Here is a 24,785-nt window from a genome sequence, read left to right as displayed (position 1 = left end):
GCCGCCCCCCCCGCCTCGCCCCCCGCCGCGGGGCTGGCACCGGTCAATGTTTAACCGGAGCGGTGGTGCCGGTTGTGCGGGGCAGCCCGCGCTGGCTGCGGCCGGGAGAGGCCGGAGACCCCGAGCCAGGGGCGAATGGAGGCGGCGGGGGAGCAGGGCTGGGAGCCCCGGCCGGGAACACGGCCCAAAACGCTTCCCCGGGGCCAGGACAGACCGTAAGTCGAGGGGGAGGACACGGAGGGGACAGAGGGGATGGAGGCCTCTGGATCCTGGAGCAGGCAGGGCCTGGGCAGTGCTGATGCAGCCGCCTGGGCAGGAAGAGAGGGACTCGCACCCCATAAAGGCTGGGGAGGGACAGGGTGGTCCCTCTGCAGGGACACGGGGATGTTTCACTGCATCCCCTGCCAGGCCCTAGGGCACAGTGGGGAGGGGAGGACAGGGGGACACAGCACGACCCTGGCTCCCCACCTACCCTGTGCCCCGGGGTTCCCAAGGCCATACCCCCTGCCTGGGGGGCACCCACCATCCCGCTGCCCTCTGTTCCCAAAGGAGCCCCGGAGAGGAGCGGGGGGACCCCGCCGTGGGCAAAGAGACGCGTCTGAGAGTGGTGCTGAGGTAAATGGAGACACAAAGGGCTTGGGGACACAGCGGGGACCCTCCTGCCCGGGGCACGGGCACAGCGGGGCTCCACGGGGTCCCCATGGACCCATCCACCCCACACACACCATTAGGGTCCGGCCACTGACCTGCTCGGAGGTGCGGCGAGGGGACCGGCGGGTTGTGCACAGCCTCGGCGGCGGCACCGTCCATGTAAGCACCACCTCCGTTCTGGGGCCCGGCCGTGGGGGCTGCGGCCCCCCCTGAGCCCCCCGCTGTCCCCATACCCAGGTGAGTGCAGCCCGGCAAGATGCCACCTTCGGGTTCAGCGCCGTGTTTGACGCCGGCGACTCGCAGGAGGCTGTGTTCGAAGGCAGTGGGATGAGGCAGTTGGTGGAGCTGGCGATGGATGGGTGAGTCCCGAAGGGCCCCGCACCGACCCCAACCCTCAGCCCATCCCACACGGGCGGGTCTGCAGTGCCAGGGCCGTGCCGGGAGGTGGCATCCCTGTGCCACCGCCTGGGGCCATGCCTGAGGCTCAGCATCTCCCGCAGCTTCTCCTGCACTGTCTTTGCCTTCGGGCAGACGGGCTCGGGGAAGACCTACACCCTGATGGGCCCCCTCGGCCAGGTACAACCCTGTCCTGAGCGGATCATGGTGGTGGGATGGGCTCTTCTCACCCGGTCGTGGGTGCCCAGGGCAGGGCTGACCACTCACCTCCATTCGGGTATCTCCCCAGGGTGAGACCCACGCAGCATCCCCGGCCCTGCTGGGGCTGATGCAGAGGTCCTTCGCCTGCCTCCTGGAGCAGAGCCGGAGCCGTGGCTCTGACCTGGCTCTCAGTGCCTCCTACCTGGAGATATACAATGAACAAGTAGGTGCCTGCCCAGCCACCCAGACCAGCACCACTGGCACCCCGTGTCCCCAGTGCCTCCCTTCTGCTGTACCCCCCTCCCCAGATCCGGGACCTGCTGAGCCCAGGGCCCCCATGCACCCTGCCCCTGCGGTGGAGCAAAACCCGTGGTTTCTATGTGGAGAACCAGCTCAGTGTGGACTTCGAGAGCCTGGAGGCCATTGCCAGCCTGCTCCTGCAAGGTGCTGAGCCATGGGCACTGGGCTCCATCAAGGGGGGTCATGCCTGCTATGGGGAGGCTCAGCCCCTGCAGACCATCTCCGGGGGTGGTGGGGCTCAGGCGGCAGCCAAGAGGGGCTGCAGGGCCCTGTTGGGTGCGGGGGGCAGCAGCTCTCAATCCCCTTGGCAGGATCCCAGAGGAGGAGGACCTCAGCACATGCCCTCAACAGGCACTCGAGCCGCAGCCACGCTCTTCTGACCATCCACATCCGCAGCCGGAATGTGAGCTCGTGTCCTGCTCCAGGGGGAGGGCATGGGGGGAACGGGGCTCTTTAGGGGGGTACAAACAGCCCCGAGGGGGTGGGGTGCATACCCTTCTCCCCAAGGATTGTTGGTGTTGGTGGGATGAGCAGCAGGAAGCCAGATCCCAGAGCCAGGGCTTGGGACACTGCTATGGGCTATGGGAACAGGGAGAGGGTGGCCAAAGCATCACCCCCACCATGGGTCTGCCAGGCCAGCGCCTGCCCCAGCAGGCAGGGCAGCCTGTGCTTCGTGGACCTGGCCGGCAGCGAGCGGGTGAAGGAGACGGGCTCCAGTGGGGAGCTCTCTGTGGAGGCCAACAACATCAACCGCAGCCTCCTGGCACTGGGTAAGAGCTGGGGACCCCCCCCCCCATGAGCTGCTGGTCCCCATCAGAGCCCTGTTGCAGTCCCTGGGGCTCATCCCCTGCAGGACACTGCATCTCCATGCTGGCCAAACCCCGCGGGAAGCGGACACACGTTCCCTACCGGGACAGCAAACTCACCCGGCTGCTGGCTCGATCTCTGGGTGGCTCCGGGCTCACCCTGATGGTAGGTGGCTGGGCAGGGGTCTCACCCCATAGAGGAGAAGACTGGAGGGGAACGGGTGACCCCTGGCCGGCAGGAAACCTGCAGCTCTTCCTCATCCATCTGCAGGTCGCCTGCATCTCCCCATCCTCACGCTGCCTCTCAGAGACACTGAGTACACTGCACTACGCCAGCCGGGCACGGAGGGTCACCACCAGGCCCCTGGCCAACAGGGTATAGCAGGGGCTGTGGGCAGGGAGCTGTGTGCCACTGCTGGGATCCCTCTGAGTCACCTCCTCGCGCTCCCAGGTATCCCGGGAGAAGGTGCTGCAAAGTTTGGAGGAAGAAATCCATGCCCTGCAGCTGGAAAACCTCTCCCTGCGCCAGCAGCTGGGTCTGCCCAGGGTGCCCATGAGGAGCACGGAAGTCCTGGGCACCCCAACAAGGATGGGGGCTTGGCCAGGCTTGGGAGGCAGGTTTGGCCCCACAGGGCTGCATCAGTGCCCTCTGGAAGGGCAGCTCCCATCGGAGGGAGCCCCAGCCTGGCCCAGCCTCTATGGCCTCCTGAGGGACTTTGTGGTGGAGAATGAGCAGCTGAGGTATGGGGGGGACACCCAGGAGCCATGAGCAGGACTGAGGCTCGGGGGCTGCCAATGCCCTGCTCCCCAGGCAGCTCCAGCCCTCCCGAGGCCCCAGTGCTGATGTCCCACCCTGCAGAGCCACCTGTGACCCCCACCCCCTGCTGCAGAGCGCCTGCACCCCTCATGTCCCTCCCGGCCACCCCACAAGGCCCCGGCTGCCGGTGAGCGTGGGGGTCCCCTGGGCTCCATGGGCATCCTCACGTGGGTGCCCAAACCACCAAACTCTCTTGCAGAAGCTGCCTCCTGCCTCCAGCCACCCCAGCTGCCCCCAGTGCTGCCCTGGGCTGGCTGATGCCCTCGTGTCCCAGGTACAGCCCCGGGGGTCAATTTGGAAGGGGGTGGCACAGCCCAGCTCAGCCTGACCACTCTGCTCACCCTCCAGGCACTGCCAGGGCTCCCCACACTGCAGCCAGTGCCCCCTGAAGGAGGTACCAGTGCTCTGCCAGCAGGCCAGGAGGACACGGCTCTGCCCGGCTCCCATCAGCATCCCGGGACCCCCCAGCCACCCCAGGGGAAGCGGTGAGAGCCGGGGCCTGTGGGCATTGCACAGCTCAGGGTTCCAGGGGGTGGTGGGGCATGAGTTGGGTTTGTTCATGTATCCTCACAGCAGGAGCCGGGGCAGGAGCAGGAGCTTTTCCTATCGGCACCCACTGCCCCGGGAGCTGCCAGGCCCCGAGCTCTGTCCCAGCCCCGAGGGAAGGGTCATCCCTTCAGCACCACCGTGGCCGGGATTGCCGGAGTCCGAAGGTGAGCAGGGCAGTGGGGGGAGGCCAGGTCCCCCGGGGTTGAGCACCCATCCTAAACCCAGCCACTCATGTGTGGGGCTGTGGACCTGGGGATGCTGCAGACCTGATCGTGCTGTCTCCTGTCTGGCAGCTGCTGGCACCGTCCCTCTCCTCCAGTTGGAAGAGGCACTGGACTGGCTGGTGGAGCAGATGTGAGCAGCACAGACACAGACAGGGCTGGCAGCAGGGATCTGGCATAGCCAACAGGCAGTTATTAGCCATGGGAGGACAACCACAGCCTTCAGAGACAGGGACTGCGCAGACCACTGATGGGATGGAGGGATGGAGGGATGGATGGATGACAGACAGAGCTCTCCAGCCTGCACAGCACTCAGTTTATTTGTCTATCTAGGGGCTGTGCTGCTGGTGGCTCTGGTGCAGACCACTCAGGTGCTCTCCTCCCCAGGCTGAGGGCAGTCCAGCCAGTACTGGGCGATGGAGCGTGGGTAGCGGGGCTGCACCAGGTCCACGCGCTTGGTGCGCAGGTTGACACGGTAGTACTTGTCTGGGAGGAAGGGGAGGTGGCAGTCAGGGCTCTCTGCCAGCCCTGGGCACCTTCCCATTGCATCCCAGAACCCAAGGATGTGGCAGCATCCCTGGATCTCCCACTGCCCCAGACTCACCTCCGACAAAGAAGTAGACGCTCTGGAGGGTCTCGCACTTGGAGCCTGACAGCCAGTCGCTTTCAATCCCTGCGGATTCGGAGTCGTTGTGCAGCCAGCTCCAGAAGCCCAGATTCAGCGAGCGGTGGCTCTTGTACCTCTTGCGCTGGCGGCGAGACTTCCTCCTGCGGGGCTGCTGCGAGGCCACATAGATCCTGCCGGCCATGGCAGCATCCAGCCGGCTGGGCACCCCCCGCCAGTCCCTGCTGATGTACCGCGGGCTGCTGGCCCCGGCTGCAAGAGAGCCACAGGACAAGTGAGAGCAGCAGCAGCAGGAGGGGGAGCTGAGCCCAGACCCACAGGAATGCTCCAAAGGATCTCAGCTTGGATGGCATCATAATCAGGCAAAGGACAGGCAGAGCTGGGATCAGCTCTGTGCTGCTGAACCCCTTTCTCCTCCTCCTTCCCATCTTTCATGTCCTTTGCTGGACAGAGCTGGAGTTTTCTTAAGGCTTCTCCAGCTCCAGTGGGAATAAATACACCCCAGCAGTGACTCTGTGGTGTGAGATGGCTGGTGGTGGGTTTAATAGTGTAGGGCATAAGAGCTGCAGAGATTTGGGTGCTGTGGGAGATGAAGCTGTGGCCTGAGGGGCTCCTGTCCATAGCCGGGGCTCCCACCCAGCACAACAGCTCATCCAGCTTGCTCACTCTCCCAGGCATAGCTCCCTCCTCCCTGGGTACCTGCACCCCCTGTACTCTGTCAGTGTAGTCCCAGCCCTTACTCATCCTGCTGCCAAAGAGGATCTGGAAGACGTCCTCCCAGCTGTCCCGGTTCATGAAGGCGTAGTGGTTGAACACGGTGGAGGGGGAGGACTTCTCACAGTCAGCCTGTGTGGGCTGGTTGGCAAAGTCATAGGACCAGTAGTACTTGTCTAGGAGAGGATGTGCAGGGCATGAGTGCGGAACACAGCCTGGAGGGGGAGCAGGAGCTAGCGGGTGTCCTGCCCATGCCCACTGCCACCACACTGTGCCCTTACCCTTGAAGAAGTAGACTCTCTCATTGCCGCGGTAGCTGTGGGCAGGGAGGGCGAAGGCTGCGTCAATGTCATTTGGGATGCCTTCAAAACCCTCAGAGATGTCACGAGGGTACTCGGGGTCCAGGACTCCATCGTCAAAGCGCCAGTACTGACTGCCCTGGGGGGTGCAGGACAGAGGGAGGGGAGTCAAGGGGCTGAGTGCAGCACCAGGGTGTGAGTAGATGCTGGGAAGCCCCATCATGAGGCTGTGGCTGCCTGGAGCCCACAATATAGGTATATCTGGCAGCCACTGTGTGTGTGTGCATGGACAGGTGGGTTGGGGAGCTGTATCAGCCCCTCCAGGAGCACCCCCCCCAGCCCTACAGCCAGGCTCTTGCCCACCTTGAACAGGTAAGTCTTGCCCTGGCAGTTGATGCGTGTGAAGGCTGCATCAATGGGACCCTCAATGCCCCAGACATCGCTGATGAGCTTGGGGTAGCCTGGCCGCACGCTGTTCTGATCCAGCTCATAGAAGTACTTCCCTAGGGAGAGAGGAGTGGTGGGAGGAGCAGGAGGGACCTCAGCCCCCAGTGTGGTCTGACAGTGTCAGACCAACAGAGCAGCATGTCCCATATGCCCAGGAAATGTCCCCAGGGTACCTCGGAAAGCATAAAGGGAACCATTCTTCAGGTCAGTGAAGGCATCAAAAGGCTTCCTGCTGCACAGCTCCTCAGGCTCCTCCACAGGCTCCAGCTCTGCAAACCCATCCTGTGTGGTGCTGGGCACCTTGGTCAGTGTCTCCTCAGGGTCTGGTTTGCTCTCCAGTGTGGGCTGCTCTGGAGGCAGGGATGTGGGTAGCTCTGTGGGGGCTGCGCTGGTGCTTTCTGTTGTGCCCAAGTCGATGGTGAAGTTGTAGTCGAGGTAGTCATCCTCCGGCAAGGCAAACACGTCTCCCCGGGTCACTGTGGAAGGAAGCAGGTTGGTTCCAGAGAGCCCTGGGTGTCTCCCATGGGATCTGGGTGCAGGAGCTGCTTGCTCCCAGGCAATAGGGATTTGCAAGGACCCCACAGTGCAGCTGTTGAAACCCCTTCGTGCTGCAGCACCAAATCCTGACACAGACCGCAGCCTGAGGACTCGGTAGGTGCAGAGCTGACCCACCATGGACCCTCTGATCCCCCACTGTTACTGGCCATCCACAGCCACCCCATTCCCTGGCTGGGACAGTGCCACAGGACCAGTACCTTTGGCTTTGCAGACGGTAGAGTAGTCGCTGCAGCAGCTCTGGTAGTACACACAGAGGGTGTCACACTGGCATTTGCGCTTCGCATCGAAGCCATCGTCACAGTGGCCAACACAGGAGTCTGCAAAAGCCAGCCCAGCACAGAAGGAGTAACAAAGGGTGGGCAGCAGGACCAGTGCCCCCCCTCCAGCCCAGCTCCGGGGGTCAAAGCAAACCCAAAGCAAACACATCCCAATTGGGGATACTCCCACCTCTTTGTGGTCAACCCCATCACCAGGGGCTACAGCAGCACCTCACCCTGCTCCCATCCCAGGTCCTGCTGGGATGGCAGCCATGGACCAGGCTGTGCCAAGGCCCCAGCTCCACACTGGCAATCCAGCAGGAGGATGACCAGGGATTTGCCCAGGCACCACTGATACCCATGTTTTGTCTTTGTACCTTCTCCTAAGGTGTCACCAATGCAGCCAGTGGCTGTGGCTGCTACCTGATTGTCTCCTCACCCTGTTCAGGTTCCCCAGCCCCTCCATCAGCCCAGGACACTGCATCCCCACCCTGCAAGGGGAAGGCACATGCTTTGGGGCTGGCTCACCTTCAGCAGCACGGGCAGCAGCGAGCAGGGCCAGCACGAGGGCAGGGAAGAGCAGCCTCATCCTGCTCGGTGGGAGCACAGCCCTCCTGTGACTGTGCAGGCTGGAGCGTGGCTGCAGCTGGGGCCCCGGCAGCCGCTGTTTGCTCAGCCTGCCCCAGTGAGAAAGCAAACAGGCCAAGGTCAGAGCAGGAGGGAAGGGGCAGAGACATTCTCCCACCCAGCATCCCCTGCAGTCCATAATGAGCTGGGTATGTTTGAGGGGGAACAGGGCTTTCCATGTGTGCAGACAGCTCCTTGCCAGCCTGGATGCAGGCACTGGGTCAGAGAGCAGGGGAGGACAGCAGGCCAGAGTCAGGAATCAGTCTTAAGGTGCTGCCATGCTTATTTCAGAGCAAACCTTGTGGTGTTAAAGCTCCAGCTCAAGGGGAGGCCGCTTCCCAGCCTGGCCTTGGCAAGACAAAAACCATAAAGAGAGGGGATGGGGAGCGATGCTCTGAGGACAAAGGGAAAAGCTCCATATGTCACAATTTCAGAGGACTTGCTCTTGGAATTCTGGCTTTCTGAGTGTCAGCAAGGCTGGGAGCAGACCTGGGGAGCCCCAAGGTACAGCAGCTCAGGATGGGGCAGATGCCACCTCTGTGCACAGGGACCAGGGGCCAGAGGTGAGCGGCCGGGAAGGAGGGAGGGAGAGCAGCAGCCCTCTGCACTTTCACTGCAGTACGTAAACAAAACCCTGTGTATTTTGCTCCCATCGTTCCCTTTCCAACCCATCTTTTTGGTTACTAATTAATGTCAACTCAGGTCTTTGGGCAGCTCCTGATAACTCTGGGATGTTTATTTAATCAAGGGCAAGGAGCAAAGCCACACAACACTGCACAGGTACTGCCCCTGGCTGCTTCTGTTGGGGCAGGAGGCTCACCTTCCCGTCCATCCTGCCCCCTGTGCAGCTCTGGGCTTCAATAAGTGATGAAAGAGTTGGGTAGAGAAGAACCCGAGCAGGGTGCCCGCTGTTCCAGGGACCTCACCTCTGCCAGCTCAGACACAGGCAGTTCCCAGCATTGGCTGCTCCCACCCTTACTGGAAAGAGCTTTGATTTGGTTTCAAAAAGACATTTCCATGGTCCTTTCCAACCCTAACTATTCTATGATTCTATGTGGAAAGCCCTGTGGGCTGTTGGGGCAGGACTTCTCCTGCAGCTCCCTCCTTGCCCGCTGGCCTCAGCTATGGCAGGGCTGGTGTCATCCCTGGGTGCAAACAGCCCAGCACTGCACTAAATCTTCATCCCATCCCTGTTGAGCCAAGCCTAGGGGAAAAGAGTCCTTAGCAGACACAGGCTTGCGGGGCGGCTACAGGGAAGAGAAGGGCTGGGCAGTGTCTGAGCTGCTTTGGCTGATGGGCTGAGACAAAGCTCCTTCCAGCTGCTCCAGGCTCCCATCCACCAGCTCACACGGTGAGCCCTTCCCTGGCTGCTGTGCTCAAAGCATGGCAGGAGGAGACCCCAAAAGAGGGGCTGGTTTGGGTAACAGGGCCCTGGGGAGCATAAGGCTGAGCAGAGCCAGCAAGGAGAGCTCAGGCAATGGGGCTGATGCCCCAGGAACCCTTGCCATTCCCAGAGCTGGCGCTGGAAATCCCTCCCAAAAAGCAAAGTAAAACTAAAAGCAAAGCAAGTTCCCTGGGCTTGTCAGGACAAGCCTTGGGGAACGGTTTGAGCTCTGCTCCCTGCGGAGAGCAGCTTCCTCCAAGGTAGCAAACCGATCAGCTGTGCTGCATTGCAACAGCCCATTTAATTTAATTACCCCTGTTTAACAATAATTTAGCAGGAAAATCCTTACTGGTTCCGTGCTGAGCCTCTCCTGCAGTGCTGTGCTGCTCAGGACGCCTCGGGTACCATCCTTTGCTGTGAGCTGATGTCCCTTTCCTCTGCCTGTCCCTGTGTAGCGGGCTCAGAGAGGATTAAAAGCGACTGTCGCATCAAAACATCAACCTGAATTTAAGTCTCAGTCTGAGCTGGCAACAACCTGGTTTTAAAGCCAAGGATTTAAACTGCTCCTCCCAATGCAAGAAGTGGCCAAAGCATTTCTGCCCTGAGCACGTCCGGCCTGGAAAAAGGAAAAGAGAATAAAAGGGGCCCAGGCTGCCTCTGCTCTTTGTTTTCTCATGCAAATTCCGAGCCCACCCAGAAGAGCTGCTCTGAATTTCCGCCCTGCAAAGGCAGCTACTTAACCCCCTGCACTGATACAAACGGCTTCAACACACAGCGCCAGGATGGCCACAACCTCACTGTGACCACTGTGGCCATCAAGGTGCCTGGCTCTTTACTTCTCTAGTGACACAGGGTCATGGATACCTGCTGTAAAAGCAGCGTGGGGGTCCCTACCTGCTGTGGAGATGACCACAGGCTCCGCAGCTTGGGCAAGGGGAGGGGGATATGTGCCATGGGGACAGAGGAACAAGCTTCAGCTCAGGCTGGGCAGCAGGGCTGTGGAAGGAAGGGTCTGGGGGGATGTCAGAGCATCTGCAGCAAGGAGGGGGATGCTGCTGCCCAGACATGAGCCCCTCCTTGGAGAGGCGGCGCCTGTGCGGGGTGACATCAGCCCCTGAGGACCTGAGATGCTGAGCCTGGCTCTGGGAAGGCGGCTCCAGCCACTGCTTCCAGCTCCGCATCCCGGCCGGGTAGGGAGGGAAGAAAGAGCCGGCAGCGCAGCCCTGTTCCATCCGCCTCCCGTGCCACTCCTCCGGCCACCTGGGGTCCCCTCAAGGAGCGTGGTGGCCCTGCTGGGGGGCTCTGACGGGCTGGTGACCGAGGATGCTGTGCTAGGAGATGCCGATGGTGCTCACCCTGCTCGTCTCCCTCTATAAACTGTGCCGGTTCTTCACCATGTCGGGTGCGGAGCGGCTGGAGGTGCCGGAGTGTGTGAGCCAGGCTGGCAGCTGGGCTGGCAGCTCCAGGGACCATCGGGAGGTCTCCCCCGGGGTGAACACGGATGTACGGGCAGCCCTGGACCGCATCCTGCCCGCCCTGCGCCGGGCCATCAGCCACGCCAAGCAGGCAGCCAGCTCCGCGGAGCTGAGCAGGGCCATCGCAGAGGTGTTCCAGCTGGTGGAGGAAGCGTGGGGGATGCCCACACTGGGGAGGGATGTGGCCAAAGTGCTGTGTGATGTGATCCGCCTGGAGGGGGGCCTGGACCTGCTGCTGAACCTGCTGTACACAGCCGAGCTGGAGACCAAGTGCCAGGCAGGAAAACTCCTGGAGCAGATCCTGGTGGCAGAAAACAGGTGAGTCTGCATAGAGCCCCCCCCAAAAGCAACAGCCCTCCCCACTACAGGCTTGCCTGCTGTCCTGCATCTCCTCCACCCATCCCAGCCACATTCCCCTGCTCTGGGTGCTCCTGGTGCATCAAACCCCCTCAGCTGCACACCATGTCCATCCATGTCCTTGCACAGAGAGATCCCTACTTGCCGGTCACACCCAGGCAATGACATCCCTCCCTGCCTGGAGTGAGAAGGGTGCACCCCAGCTCAGGGATGGCTGGTGAGGATCAGGGCATCCTCATGAGCCCCCCCCCCAGCCTGGGGTCACCCACACAAGACATCCTTTGTGGCTGAGCTGGGTCAGTTTGCCTGGCACAGAGCATCTGACCCAAAGGATGGGATGCAACTTCCCCTTAGCCATAACCACAGCAGGAAGAGGAGGACAAAGCCAGTTCCCAGGGACTTCCTGCTGCTGGACGGAGGCCATAAGGAGGAGGTCAGCATCCGTTGGAGCCCCCCAGCCCTTGGCCCCTAGCTCAGAGGCTGGAGATACATGTGCTGCTCCCTAGGAGAGGTGAGAGGCACTGGGCTGGCCCTGCCAAAGTGTTGGCAGAGGTGGAGTGGAAGCTTGTGTACAAGTGTGTGTACAAGGGGGCATGTGCACATCCAACACATGTAAATGCACTGCCACAAGGTCCCCGACAGATGAACTCTTCCCTCTGCCTCATGCCTGGTTTGACATGCCCTGGAAGCACCGCACTGCAGCATGCTGGTCCCAGACAGAAGCCACGTACCTGCCATGAGCTGGGTCAGGATCAGGCCTTTCTCTCCTGGTATCCCACAGGCAAACACGTGACTCTGACAGCCTGGCTCTCCCTCCAGTCTCCCAAGTCCATCCAGGGCTTTTTGTGTGTGTGGAGGAAGTCTGACCAAAGCTTGGGGTCTTGCTCCAGCTTCCTGGGTGATGTGCCTAGCTGTAAGGTTGTGGACTTGCAGCCTGGACCTCACTGCATGCACTGGCAGGCAAAAAGAAGCAACAGCTAAATCAGGAAAGTCCATTAGAGTGGAATTAATCCCAGGAAACATCACTGGCATTGTATGAATTCAGCACTCACTTAGCTTCCTGGCAAGAGAAAGCAGCTGCTGGAGTCACCATCTCTGCTCCAGAAGCAGTTCATGGGCCAGAGTCTCAGAGTAGCAGTGGGCTCCCAGCCCCTCACTCCCCATAGGCTGACCCACCATCAGCCTCTAAGTGATGTTAGGGAGGTATAAGGTCCCCTCAGGGTCCAGGTCTCTGGCTTAGAGGCCTCTCCCATCATCTGTGTGCAGCAGCAGCAGTGCTCTCCTGGGAGCTGGACTGGTCCTGTCTCCATCCTGTGACCTGTTGGGGCTGTGTTTGTCATCCAGCTCTGAGCTGAGTCCAGGCTTGGAGCCAGTCCCAGGCTGGGGCCTTTTCTTTCCAGAGCTCTCCACAGTGTTTGCTGCCAAACCTACCCCAAGGTCAGCGTGAGCCATGTGGGCCACAGGCTTCCCAGAAATGCTCTTCCTGCCTGCCAGAGCCTGACGTGCCTTCACCCCACCTTCACTGGGACCAAATGTGCTGCTGTCCTCATGAGCAGCACAGCATGGAACATCCACATCAATGTTTGTGCCTTGGGAATGGAGCAGCTCCACCAAGGGACCAAACGGGTCATACCTAAGGGCTGAGATGGAGCTGCCCTGGCAAGCTCAGGGAGGGCAGGAAAGAACCCATCATTTTGCCCTTCCTCACTGTATGCTTTTAGGGCACAGCCCCATTCAGGTGTCATTTTAAGACCATTCTCAGAGCAGAGGGCTCCAGCCATGACTGAGCAGCAGCTGCTGGCCCCCAACTGCCTGCCCCAGACTCTTGCTGTCCTCTTCTTGGAGAGTGCAGGACTATGGAAATACACAGGTTTCCCCTATGCTGTCTTGCAGGACAGGCAGACCCCCATGGCCAGTTCTGTGTGGTTGCTCATACAGATGTGAACCCCCTGTCCTGGGCTTGGCACCCACCTGGGGAGCAGCCAGAGGACAGCATTAATTAGAGACAAACAAGTTTTCACCCCCAAACATTAAGCAGCTCACACACCCCCAGCAAAGCTGACTAAGCAGATCTATTTCTAGCCTGGCATTTGCCTATCACGTGCTGTAGATTGCTATGTATGTCTTATCTCAAGCATGAGAGCCTCTGATGCAGTGGTCCTGGGCTAGGCACCTAAGGTCCTGTCCCACTAAGAGCTCTTCCATCAGATCCAGACAAGTTCTTCCAACACCAGCCTGTTACATCTCACTGCCTCACATCCGACAGCATATCTGGCAGCTGTGTCCCACAGGGAAACACCTGGCTTTCAGGGGGCAAATGCCACCAAAGCATGAGCAAGTTCACATGCCAGTCACTGCTCCCATTCCCTACACAGCCATCTGCCCCTCACCTGCCTGTGCCTCTCCTTCCTTCAGGGACCGGATTGCTCGGATTGGTTTGGGAGTGATTCTGAACTTAGCCAAGGAGAGGGATGTTCCCCAGCTGGCACAGAGTGTCTCTGGTATCCTGGAGCACATGTTCAAACACACCGAGGAGACCTGTTTCCAGCTCATCTCCGATGGAGGCCTGGATGCTATCCTGTACTGGTGCCGCTGGACGGACCCCATCGTGCTGCGGCACTGTGCCATGGCCTTGGCCAACTGTGCCATGTATGGAGGGCAGGCCAACCAGCGCCTGATGATCGACAAGAGGACAGCAGAGTGGCTTTTCCCCCTGGTGTTCTCCAGAGATGATGAGCTGATCCGGCTGCATGCCTGCCTGGCCATCACAGTGCTGGCCACCAACAAGGAAATCGAGAAGGAGGTGGAGCGGTCGGGGACACTGGCTCTGGTGGAGCCCTTCATCGCTTCACTGGATCCGGAGCAATTCGCCTCTGAGATGCTGGGCAGCAGTGACAACAGCCAGGGGAGGACAGCAGATGACCTGCAGAGGCTGGTACCTTTGCTGGACAGCTCGAGGATGGAAGCACAGTGCATCGCTGCCTTCTACCTCTGCACAGAGGCTGCCATCAAAACCAGGCAGAAGAAAACAAAGGTAAAGGGTAGGTTGGCCTGAAGGAAGGAGATGCAGAAGGGAAGGGTTGCCACAACTGCATCTTGGTGTCTTTTGCTCTCCTATGAGCTCCCCAAGTTCTCTGGTCCTCAGCTGGCCCAGCACAGGTTGTGGGGAGGAGGAGGAGGGAAAGCAAAGTGATATGTCCTCCCTTTGTGTCCCCAGATCTTCAGTGAGATTGGGGCTACTCAGAGCCTGAAGAGGATAGTGTGCTACTCCACCAGCAGCACCACCTCCTCCCTGGCCAAGAAGGTGCTGCGCATGATAGGGGAGGAGGTTCCTCGGCGCATCCTGCCCACGGTTCCCAACTGGAAGGCCTGTGAGGTGCAGACATGGCTGCAGCAGATCGGATTCAACAGTTACTGCCAGAGGTTCCTGGTAGGGCTGTGTGCCAGGGGATACCTGGATGGGACCTTTTGCCCCATCGCACAGCAGAGGTGTAAACATCTCACCCAACAGCTTTTCCAGCCTGGATTTCTCTTGGCAGGACCACCAAGTGGATGGGGACATTCTCCTGAGGCTGACAGAGCAGGAGCTGCAGAAAGATCTGGGGATGGACTCCAGTATCACTCGGAAAAGGTAAGACTGCCATCAGCCCACGCTGGCTTCCTTCATGGTCATCACCACAGGTCTGTGCCTTTCCCTTCTTGCCAAGACAAGAACAGAGATCCTCAAAATGCAAATCCTGGCCTGACAGGACTTTTCCAGTGCAGTATGCAGTCCCAAAGGGATTCTGGCAATGGAGAGAGGGGTGGGATGGGAAGAGACTATTTCTGGCCCAGGGGAGGTGGGATCCTGCAAGTTACCCAGAAAGATGGGAACTTACCTGAGCTTCTCCTCCTTCAGCTGAGCTCCTCATACCTTTGTGTCCGAAAGACCAACAGTCACACAACTTTCCTCCTTTTCTATTCCTTTGGTTCACTCTTCACCATGGCACACAGCTGCACTCTCTCCTGTGCAGACGAGAAGATGTGGTACCAGACGTCTCTGAAGCCTTTTGCTCCATCAGCCTCCTTTCCCCACTCCATGCTTCCATTTGTTTCTCTGCCAGGTTTTTCCGGGAGCTGACAGAGCTGAAGACCTTTGCAAACTATTCCACGTGTGACCACAGCAACCTGGCTGACTGGCTGGGCAGCATCGACCCCAAGTTCCGTCAGTACACCTACAACCTGCTCACATGTGGAATCAACCGCAACTTCCTGCACCGGGTGACGGAGCAGCAGCTGCAGGAGGACTGTCACATCAACACCGGCTTCCACCGCGTCCGCATCCTCACTGCTGCAAGGGGTGAGGGTCCCGCTGATGCTCGAGGGGGGGTGAGTGTGGAGGATTGTTCAGGATGAGCTGTTGGGTGGGTTTAACTTCTGGGTGCTGTTTGCTCTGTCTAGAAATGCTTCATTCCCCTATAACGCTGCAAATGGCATCCAATGGCACTGATGTATTCATCAGCTACAGGAGGAGCACCGGGTCGCAGCTGGCCAGGTGAGTGCAGCAGGCAAGGACATGGTGTTGGACTGAAGGCTGGGGATCAGCTGTGGGAAAAGTGTGGAGCTGGGAAAGCCACGGGATATAGAGGAGGGAGAGGCTGCCAAAAGCTGCAAACGGGGACAGCACGTGCCATATGCTGCATGGCAGACAGGCTAATTCCCAGTCCTGTCACTGCCACCCTGTCCTTCTTTGACACTGACTTACCCTATTCTCACGCTGTGCTCGTAGGGCTGTAGGGGATCACAGCAGGGAGCTAATGTCCAGCTCCCCTGTAAGGAGGCTGGGCTGGCAGCTGGCATCTCAAGGACCATGCTGTTCTCTATGGGAGCCTATTCACTGCTCCTCTGTCTCACCACAGCTTGCCTGAGAGCGTGTAAAACCTGGTAGCTCTCCTCATGGTGCTGTTCCCTCTTGCCACCAGCCTTCTGAAGGTCCACCTGCAGCTGCACGGCTTCAGTGTGTTCATCGACGTGGAGAAGCTGGAGGCAGGGAAGTTTGAGGACAAACTGATCCAGAGTGTCATGAGTGCCAGGAATTTTGTGCTGGTCCTCTCACCCAACGCACTGGATAAATGCATGGAAGACCCTGAGTGTAAGGACTGGGTGCACAAGGTAGGAGGTGCTATCACGTGGGAGATTGGTGGCTGTTGGAACAGGAAAAGGCCCATGATGGGCTGACACAGGCCATAGACTGAGCACTTGTATGTTCCTGCAGGAGATTGTGACAGCCCTGAACTCTGGAAAGAACATTGTACCTGTTACAGATCATTTTGAGTGGCCAGATCCAGAAACACTTCCCAAGGACATGAGGGCTGTCCTGAAATTCAATGGTATCAAGTAAGTAAAAGGCACCTGTACCATGGGTTTCCTTGACACTTGGAGAGAACAGCTTGCATAAGCAGTAGCAAAGAGCACAAGGAAACAGGAAGAAACAGATCAGGGAGGCAGAACAGGCCAAAGGGGAGCTGAGTCACTTTGGGTTCTTCACCACATGAAGGAAGCAAAGGTCTCCACCATAGCCCTTCTCTGGTTTTGTTCTCGGGGCTCCCCTGGCTAAGAGCTCCAGGCAGGAGTGATGCTGAAGGTTCCACAGCTCCCCTGGGCTCCTCTCACCTGCTTCCCCTGGGATGACAATCCCAACCTGCTCATGGCCTGCCAGCCTGGTAGGCACAAAGGGGCTTTCAAGCAGCATCCAGTGCTCCTCCATTTTCCATGAGGAAAAGGGAGGTTCCTAGAGAGCTGGCGTGGAGGAAAGGGCTCTCTGGCTCCTGGCCCAGATGAACTGAGCCATCCTGTGGCATCTCACATGAAGGAAACCTTAACCCAAGTTTTCCCCTCGATCTCAGGTGGTGCCACGAGTACCAGGAGGCCACAATCGACAAAATCATCCGCTTTCTGCAGGGACGTTCCTCGCGGGACTCCTCGGCCGGGTCGGAGAACGGCCTGGACTGCTTGTCCTCCCTGGGGCAGACCTAGAGCCTGCACAGCTGCCTCAGCTCCTGACTCCCCAGCTGACCCCTTTTTATGTGGGGCCAGATTTATCCCTATATTTTTCCCTATCTTAATATCCTGGCTTGAAACAAAGCCTGTGGCTCGTTACCCCCCTCTTGCCATCCAAATGCAAGCCCTTGGCACTAAAGGACTAGCACTCACATGATGCCTGGTGAGCCAAGCTGAGGTGGACTCTGGGATGGATGAGTTGTCTTCCACATCCTCCCTTGGGAAGAAAGGGCACATAGGCTATACCTCCTGCAGTTCTGGGGATACGAGGAAAACGTGTATGAAGAGGAAGAGAAACATGTCCAAAGAGAAAAGGTCTTCCAAGGAACCAAAACCTAGGAACTGGTGAGGGATACATCACAAGAAGACACACAGGAGAGAAGAGCAGTTGAGTGGAAACGGTCCCTAAGCATCATATGGCCTCTGCTGTGTGCTGTGGGAATATCATGGTCAGAAGCCAAGAGTAGGAAAGGGCAAATAAAAGGTAAGCCCTAACGAAATCCCTGTGTTTGGGAAAGATAACACAGAGGCCTTCTCAACAGCTCAGCAGCAGCTTTCTCTTTGCCAGTAAGGTCCTTTTATCAAGTGCGCTCACTCTCCCCTTGAGGGCTTTCCACCTCTTAATGCTGCAAAGGCACTTTGTGTTCTTAACTCTGGCAATGCAAGTTTGGGGTAATGACAAGTTGTTCTTTTCAGACAACAGATCATGTGAAGTTTCTGCAGGATCTTTGCAAAAAGTGCTTTTAAAACAACCCCTTCCCACCATCTGGTGCCTCAGCTTTACCACAGTATCAGGTCTACATTTACAGGGCATAGGAGGCTGGATCTCTGGAAAGCATATCCATGTAAATATGGAAGATGCTAATGGCTGTTCTGTACTTGTGGAGTTAAACACTGTCTGTGTTTTACTCTGTTGGTGCTTCCATGGTCTGTTCCTTCAAACAGGAGCTGGTGTATCTCTTTGCTGACTGCCACCCACCCTGACAGCCATAGCTAAGCTCTTCAGGCTCAGGTTTGTCTCTAGTTTCTGCTGGCTTCAATACCAAGTAGCATTTGTTTGTTTCTACCACCCTCTCCTCAACACTCACCAGGTCTTTTTGCAGTTACTCACCCTGAAACATCAGGAGTGAAGCTGATGCTAAGAGTGGGTGAAGGCTGCAAGGTATGAACACCATCTGTAAGGTGTGAACACCATCTGCAAGGTGTGAACATCAGCTGGGAGGGGGACTAACACTCAGAGGGGAACCAGGAGCACCCTGACACATCTCCCCAAGTTCTGCCCTCTCAGCTCTACCCTTCTTCTCCTGCCTGCCTTGGAGGGCGAGCAGGCTCTCAACAACATGCAGCTCTCAACAACATGCCATTTTGCAACTAAGGACCAGAAATTGCAGCTCCTACCTGAGTTTGTCTTTTCTGATGCGAAGGGAATAATGCAAAAAGACATCCTTTTTCAGAGCATGCACAGGAGGATGATGAACCCAGGCCCAGGGAGCACCAGTCTGCCCTAATGCTCTGGAGACCAGGCTGATGTACCACCCTGAAGGAGCAAGCTCCTCTGCTCAAGATAACTCCTTCAGGAGGTAATGAGGAATCTGAATTACCTTGTCCTTCTGCCTCTCCCTGAACTCTTGCTGCTTAACTGTCAGGAACACAAACCCATTTCCTTTTGGCTTACGTCCATGAACATTTGAGGGGAAAAAAAAAAGAAGTTAAATTCTGGTGCTTAATCACAGCTTTATGGATAGTTCTTATCAGCTCACAGTTAATGGCATTTTTGCTCTCCAGTGAAAGGTTAATAGCTGAGTCTGCCCAGCATTCATCACAAATAGAACCTATCTAATCTCCAGATTAAACACAAGGAAGCCGACAGATGAGCCCAAAGGTGAATCTGCCAAAGGATTAAAGCCCCTTGTGAGCTGCTTCAGGGAAAACTCCAAGCACTGATTGATTGTCAAGGCCTCCATGGCCACTGAAGGAGTCCCACACGAAGTCTTCCCCACAGTAATACACAGTAAGATCATTGTGTCTCTTTCCCAGGAGCTCTCTAGCAATCCTCCTCACCCACCATTCAAGATACAGATTTACCTGTTCTCTACAGCTTGGGTGTCACCTGCAGTGAGATCCCATCCCATGCTCCAGCTGCCCAGACCCTGACTCTTCCTGTTTCCCCACCATTCAGTTATCTTTACCCTAAGGAACTCACCCTCCTCTTGACAAAACATCCCATACCTGGCCCCTTCCAGCTGGAGCAGTCCTAAGGAAGCAAATTCTTCTATTCCCACCCTTCCTTATTCCTTTGCTGTGTCGTGTCAGAAAGTGTTTAGAGTTGTTCTTTCAGACATTATTAATAAATCTGGTTTGTACTCAAAACTCCCACCTCTGTCTGTGTCACATGCTTCTCTCCCTGTTGCTTTCTCTCCCTGGCTCTCTCTTGCTGTCGTGCTTTCTCATTCTCTGATGGGGCAGCAGAACTGACATCCTCCAGGCACCATTCTCTGTGAGGATTCATGCTTCACACTCATCTCTGCATGGGCTGCTGTAGCTCACCCAGGGACTCACTGCCTGCTGCTCAGAGTCACGATGCATGGATCCTGTGTTTGCTTCATGGCTGGAGGTCTTGGAGGAGAGCCTAGAAAAACTTTGGGGTATTTTTTGTAATAGAGCACAATAGTTCCTATTGAATTTCTCCTTTGCAAATGCCCTGACACAAACAGGAAAGCAGAGGCAGTACAGGAGTTCCATTTCACTGCACTTGCTAGCATTGGTGTCCATGGTAGAGAAGACTTAACTTCACAATCAGTTCAGCTACAAACATCTAACACAGCACTCACAGCATGCCCTGTTCCTCAGGGAGGCTGATTCTGGACTTAGCCTGTTAATCTGACACATTAACTCCTGCCTATGTCCACAGCCATAACTGCACAAAGCAAGTGGCATAACACCAAGTTCTTACAACCTCCCTTCTTCTCCACCTCCTCCTTTTACCACAAGCTCCTAAGGAACAGGGAACAAAGCTGTATATAAGCATTTCATATTTACTGTATACTGAAGGTCACAGACTAAGCAATCCTACTTGCTTTACTCCAGTGCTCAGGAAAAGCAAGCTCTGGCTGCTTGCAAGTCCCAAAGCTTCATTTTTCCTGGTTCTGAACTCATATGCTCCCTCTCCACACTGCAGGTAACTTCCTGCTGCTGCTTTACTGCAGAAGCTTCAATAAACGAAGCAGAAGGAAAGAAAATGGAGACAAGCAGAGAGTGAGTCAAGGACAAATGATGTGAAGAGCTCTAAGAACCATAGAAGATAATGGAGGTTTTATTCCTTCTGAAAGTAACATGTCTGCTAAGCAACTGCACAGTAGACATGATTGCATGTATCTCAACCATGGGTGCAATGCAGTACACAGAACTGCTGGTTTATGGCAGTCTTAAGAGAACAGGATTGAGGCAGTACAGTTAATGCTTCGAAAAGAACAATTATGAACATGGGGTTTACTTGCTGGCATCAACATATCCTGGGAAGAGCAGCAGAATTGAGGTCAATGACACAAAATTACGCCCACACAACAAAAACAAATTACCTCCAAAGACACTCATCCTGTCCCTACACCAACTCATCCCTCTGTAGTACTCAGAGGGGCACACATTTGGCAATTAAAACAGAATTCAGTCTTCTCTCACCACTAAAAGCATGAACCTTTCCTCCTCACCAAACCCCAAACCACTAACCAGCCTTGCAAATGGCCAACAACAGCTTTTACTCTCGACTGGCTTTTAGGTCTCTTGGGTTTTCTCTGCCTGATGAGCCAAACACAAAAGTGAGGAGGCATTGACATCTGCAGGTCAAGTTCTTACTGGTAGTCTGAGCCACGATTTCCAGCTTAAAGATTAGTAAGGACAAACAGGGTGTCCCTCCCACGCTGATCTGTCCTTCAAGGCAAGTATAAAGAGCAGTCTTTAGATGGCCACTGCTGAGCTGGCCAAGTCCTTGTTGCTAAGTTGCTTCTCAGCCATCTGCAGGGGACAGGGAAGCATCTGAGAAGTGACTGTAGTCGCGGTTTGAGTCCCAAATTTCTATCCACCTAAGAAAGAAAGAACAGTCAGAGCCTATGGAGGCACACTGGCATGTTGCTGAATGAACTGAGCTTTAAAGTTTCAAAGGAACAGAACAAAATGATCCTGCCAGGAGCTGCTGCACTTCTACTGCAAATCCCAACGCATTCCCTGTCCCAGGACTCACCAGGGGCTTTATTTTCTATCACAACACAACTTCTGCTTTGATTAAAGAAACCCCAGGAAGAGAGACCACTAAGAGAGCTCCATCTCTCCCATAAAGAAGAACATTCAAATTCAAAACTTTTAAGTGCTTTTAAAATCAGCAGCTACGTTACTCAGGATGCATTGTGGATCCTATCACTAAGACTCAGATGCCAGAAGAAATGAACCCACTCCTCTGCCTGACTGGGGCACTAAATACCTTCTTACAAGCATAACTTAAAATACACCTTAAAAACTGTGAGCCTCTATGCAAAGTAAATGGTATTTTTCATATTATACTTCACAGGTCATAAGGCAAAGGTTAGTTGTTTGAAGTAAATTACCCAATAATAGCTGCTGGAATAAGGAGGATTATAGCCCCCAAAAGAAATGGGAATCCCCTCATGAAGTGCAAGCTGGCAGGGTAGAGAGAGTTGAACACTCCTGTAGCCACAAGTGAACACAGCGCTTCCACACAGGCAATAGAAGCAAAGAGAGCACCTGAAAAATACATGGAAGAGGTTAGTGGTGAGAGAGCCCTGCCTACAAATGCCTTTAACCCATCACCTTCAGTGGGATTCTGTCAATCTTAGTAAGGCTTTGCACTTCCCATCAGAAAACTGGCGTCTGGGTATCATGTGTGGTAAGAAGAGCTGCAAGCAGAGAGCAGGCACACCACACTGGCCTGGCAAGTTCAAACTTGTCAAGTTCAGCTTCTCTGACTTCCACAGTTTGTATCACTGGGGCTGACCAGGGATATTAGCTATCAGCTTCATCATAAATGCTTCAAGACCAGGCTCTGTGGATTTGTTTACACCAAGCACATCTTATCGCCTGTTGAACATTAAGCACAGCAGAAGACTGCACTTTATAGACTTACCATCATAAATGTGTTATCAAGTGTGTGCCATCTTCATTCTAATATAAGATACACAAATTGTGCAGTCACCTCCTCCCTGTGGAGTCATTCCAGTGCAGTGTTAAGAGCACGTGCAAGCTCTACAAATAAATTACTGGAAGGCAAATACACTCCTCCGATGGGTTATCCATGATCTTTCACCATGGTCAATGATATAACCCTTCAACAACACTGGGTTTCCTCCCACTGTTACTGATCTACAGGGATCAGGGAATCTCTACTTTCTGCTCATTGTATAATCCATTTGAACTCTTGCTCCCTGTAAAAGTTTGGAAACAAATAGGAAGAACAAACTATTCCTGAGTTTGAATGCAATACTTTCCATCTTGCTTTTCTTCCCTTGTGCTTATCTTGAAATGTAGCCTCTGAATCACTGCTACCATGTGCCAGAGGGTGAATGTGGGAGCACAGGAGCCCAAAGGAGCCAGGGAAGTCCTAACCTCCAAAGCAGTTTGGTTTCACTGTTCAAGAAGTCAGTGTTTCAGGATTTAGCTGAAGCATACTAACTCCTTACCCTGTTCTGTCTCGCTGACCAGCTTGGAGAGCTTGGCTCTGATGACTGGAGTGGCTGCCATGGAAAGGAACAGAATCCCATAACCTGTGAACAAGATGCAAGACATTAGGAAAAGCTCAGCTGAAAAGTAAAGTCTCCAAAGTCAGTCCCAGAAATCAGGAGTTCCAGACAGTTTCTCTCTGCTATATTTAGACCAAATTTACCCTCCTGCATGTGATAATGCACTTCAGTCTATGTCTGTAGTGTAATACAGCTTATGGGAAACTTAATATTCTAGGAACTATATGGTTGCACTTTCAGCTTCAGTGTTAGGACAGCTTTGCTGTTCCGAAGCCCCAGTTTTCAGTACGTGGGCTGTTCAAGGCCAGGATGGACAGAGCTTTGGGTGACATGGCTTAGTGTGAGGTGTCCCTGCCCATGGCAGGGGCATTGGAACCTGATGATCTTAAGGTCCTTTCCAACCCTAAGTATTCTATGATTTTATGAGCTTGAAACTACCAGAAACATCTCCTGGCATCTCTAAGCTAAGAGCCGGAGATAGAGGCATCACCTGTAAACATCAGTGATGTCGTAGCAGCAAGAGAAATCACAACCAGTCCAGAAATGTTGGAGATCAATCCTATCTCTGCCACCCAAGTGTCTTCAAGGCAGAGCTGCAGCAGGCGCAGGCCCCCCAGGCTGCTCAGGTAAGCCAGGTAGGTGGCAGCTGAGCCGTACCCAATGAGGTCAGCGGCCCAGCAGAGAGGGGAGCCAAGCTCATACAAAACAAAGAGGTCTTTGGCTCCAAAATGTACTGTGACAAGAAGAAAGAAAGCCAAGGTGTAAAGAGCGAGCTTCCTCCTGGAGCTGAGGTTTTCTGGGGCCGTGTACAGCTTGTAGACAGTCTTGTAATGACTGAGTGTGAAGAGCCTGGCTGGTTTCTGCTGCTTCACCGACTCCTGGAGACAGAGAGCGGCGTAGAGAGTGGCAGCAAGACTGGCAGCCAGTACGAGCCAGAAGGGGTTGATGTAGCCCTGGGCCTTGCGCCACTGGGCACCGCCGATGCTGGCCAGCATGCCCGCAGTGCCCAGGCACGCCTCAAGCACGGCCACGCGGAACGTACGTGTGCGTTTATCACTGGTGTCGGCCACATAGGCGAAGCAACTGGCCAGGATCAGGTTGTAGTCTCCCATGAGGCCGCTCAAAACACGGCCAAGAAGAAAGTAGGCAACGTGCAGCTGGAGGTACATGACGAGGAGATAGATGGCCGCTTGCAAGGCCATACCCAGTGCTGGGAGGATGAGCGCAGGACGGCGGCCGACGCTGTCACTCCATGGTCCAAAGAGAGTCACTGAGAACACACCAACGAAGAAGCCTCCCAGGTTGATACAGAGGTTCCAACGGGAGACCAGCACTTCCACCTCCTGCAAGAGACAGGCGCATGAGATCCAGGGCCAGCAGCACCCACCAGTACGCCAGATCTCCACGGGGGTGACAGCACCCCCAAGCCCCCCCATACACAGCCCTTTGTTCTCCCACCTGCCGCAGCGGGTCGGTGGCCGCGCTGCCGTTCCCGCAGCCGGCGGGGCCGGTGGCGTTAGGGCCGCTGTAGCCACGCTCGGCCCCCAGCCGGTCCCAGAGGTACTGCGTGGAGAGCGGGCCCTGCAGACCGAGGGACAGGGTGGCCAGGAAGAGGAGCGGCTCGGCGGCGGGCAGCGCCGGGGGGCAGCGACGGACCGGCGGCGGCGGCGCGGCCATGGCGGCGGGGAGCGGGGCAGCGCGCTCCGCCCGGGACAGGCGGCTCCGCTCCGCCCCGCCGGGGAACCGGCAAGGGGTTCGCAGCGCTTCCTCCTGCACAACGAGGGAGGGATCTGTGTGAGCTGCAGTGAGAGCAGGCGCCGGAGCTGGCGCTTGCATCCCTGCCGTGTATAAGGCTTTCAGCCCCGGTGGTGCTGTTGATCGATGGGTAAAGAAATTCCAACCTAAACCCCGTTTTGTTTCTCTTATCTCCAAAGGAAAAGTTATAATCAACGTTTTAAAGGAGTAAATTTTTCCCTGTGAGGGTGCTGAGGCGCTGGCACAGGGTGCCCAGAGAAGCTGTGGCTGCCCCATCCCTGGCAGTGTTCAAGGCCAGGTTGGACACAGGGGCTTGGAGCAGCTGCTCCAGTGGAAGGGGTCCCTGCCCATGGCCGGGGGTTGGAACTGGGTGAGCTTTAAGATCCCTCCCAACCCAAACCATTCCAGGATTCCGTAAATGCACTAGGATCTGACAACTGTTGTGGTTTGCAATGTGTAATCACACCTATTGATTCACAGCACATTAGAAAATACTTCCTGTTTTGAAAGGACAAAATAACTTGGAGCTGCAACACAGGGTTTGGCTGTGCTGGCCATGG

At 56.0% G+C, this 24,785-nt stretch overlaps 4 protein-coding genes across 5 annotated transcripts; 2 read left to right on the top strand and 2 right to left on the bottom strand.

The window, feature by feature from the left end:
• The first annotated feature begins 135 nt into the window (after window positions 1-135).
• On the top strand, window positions 136-4,079 carry KIF12 (kinesin family member 12). The gene is made up of 16 exons (XM_034068958.1): window positions 136-215; window positions 550-615; window positions 732-810; window positions 889-1,010; window positions 1,152-1,227; window positions 1,337-1,471; window positions 1,557-1,692; window positions 1,860-1,980; window positions 2,188-2,318; window positions 2,402-2,520; window positions 2,626-2,730; window positions 2,806-3,095; window positions 3,214-3,298; window positions 3,520-3,656; window positions 3,745-3,884; window positions 4,014-4,079. The coding sequence occupies exons 1-16, from the start codon at window positions 136-138 to the stop codon at window positions 4,076-4,078; spliced, it is 1,887 nt and encodes a 628-aa protein (XP_033924849.1). The 3' UTR covers window position 4,079.
• Window positions 4,080-4,236: 157 nt separating this feature from the next.
• On the bottom strand, window positions 4,237-9,499 carry VTN (vitronectin). Its single transcript, XM_034069068.1, has 9 exons — window positions 9,202-9,499; window positions 7,370-7,518; window positions 6,782-6,901; window positions 6,200-6,502; window positions 5,943-6,082; window positions 5,562-5,718; window positions 5,307-5,456; window positions 4,546-4,818; window positions 4,237-4,427 (listed from the first exon to the last, which is right to left on the bottom strand). Exons 2-9 carry the CDS (start codon window positions 7,428-7,430, stop codon window positions 4,309-4,311), a joined length of 1,323 nt encoding a protein of 440 aa, XP_033924959.1. The 5' UTR covers window positions 7,431-7,518; window positions 9,202-9,499; the 3' UTR covers window positions 4,237-4,308.
• A 536-nt stretch (window positions 9,500-10,035) lies between these two features.
• SARM1 (sterile alpha and TIR motif containing 1) lies at window positions 10,036-19,814 on the top strand. 2 transcript variants are annotated; one of them, XR_004550215.1, is made up of 10 exons: window positions 10,036-10,645; window positions 13,100-13,718; window positions 13,902-14,114; window positions 14,224-14,315; window positions 14,788-15,023; window positions 15,125-15,218; window positions 15,646-15,835; window positions 15,939-16,060; window positions 16,570-17,207; window positions 18,178-19,814. XR_004550215.1 is itself a non-coding variant. In XM_005154445.3 (9 exons), exons 1-9 carry the CDS (start codon window positions 10,191-10,193, stop codon window positions 16,697-16,699), a joined length of 2,151 nt encoding a protein of 716 aa, XP_005154502.1. In that variant the 5' UTR covers window positions 10,036-10,190; the 3' UTR covers window positions 16,700-19,814. The 2 variants fall into 2 exon arrangements, 1 of the variants encoding a protein (XP_005154502.1); XM_005154445.3 differs by having other exon boundaries at window positions 16,570-19,814.
• Window positions 19,815-20,016: 202 nt separating this feature from the next.
• On the bottom strand, window positions 20,017-24,147 carry SLC46A1 (solute carrier family 46 member 1). Its single transcript, XM_034068957.1, has 5 exons — window positions 23,929-24,147; window positions 22,961-23,813; window positions 22,411-22,494; window positions 21,322-21,478; window positions 20,017-20,802 (listed from the first exon to the last, which is right to left on the bottom strand). Exons 1-5 carry the CDS (start codon window positions 24,145-24,147, stop codon window positions 20,727-20,729), a joined length of 1,389 nt encoding a protein of 462 aa, XP_033924848.1. The 3' UTR covers window positions 20,017-20,726.
• Between the last annotated feature and the right edge of the window lie 638 nt (window positions 24,148-24,785).

The sequence above is a fragment of the Melopsittacus undulatus genome, chromosome 13 (assembly GCF_012275295.1).
Source record: "Melopsittacus undulatus isolate bMelUnd1 chromosome 13, bMelUnd1.mat.Z, whole genome shotgun sequence".
Lineage (NCBI taxonomy): Eukaryota > Metazoa > Chordata > Aves > Psittaciformes > Psittaculidae > Melopsittacus > Melopsittacus undulatus.
The sequence above is the reverse complement of the archived record's forward strand: the minus strand, read 5'-3'. Positions and strand labels throughout refer to the sequence as shown.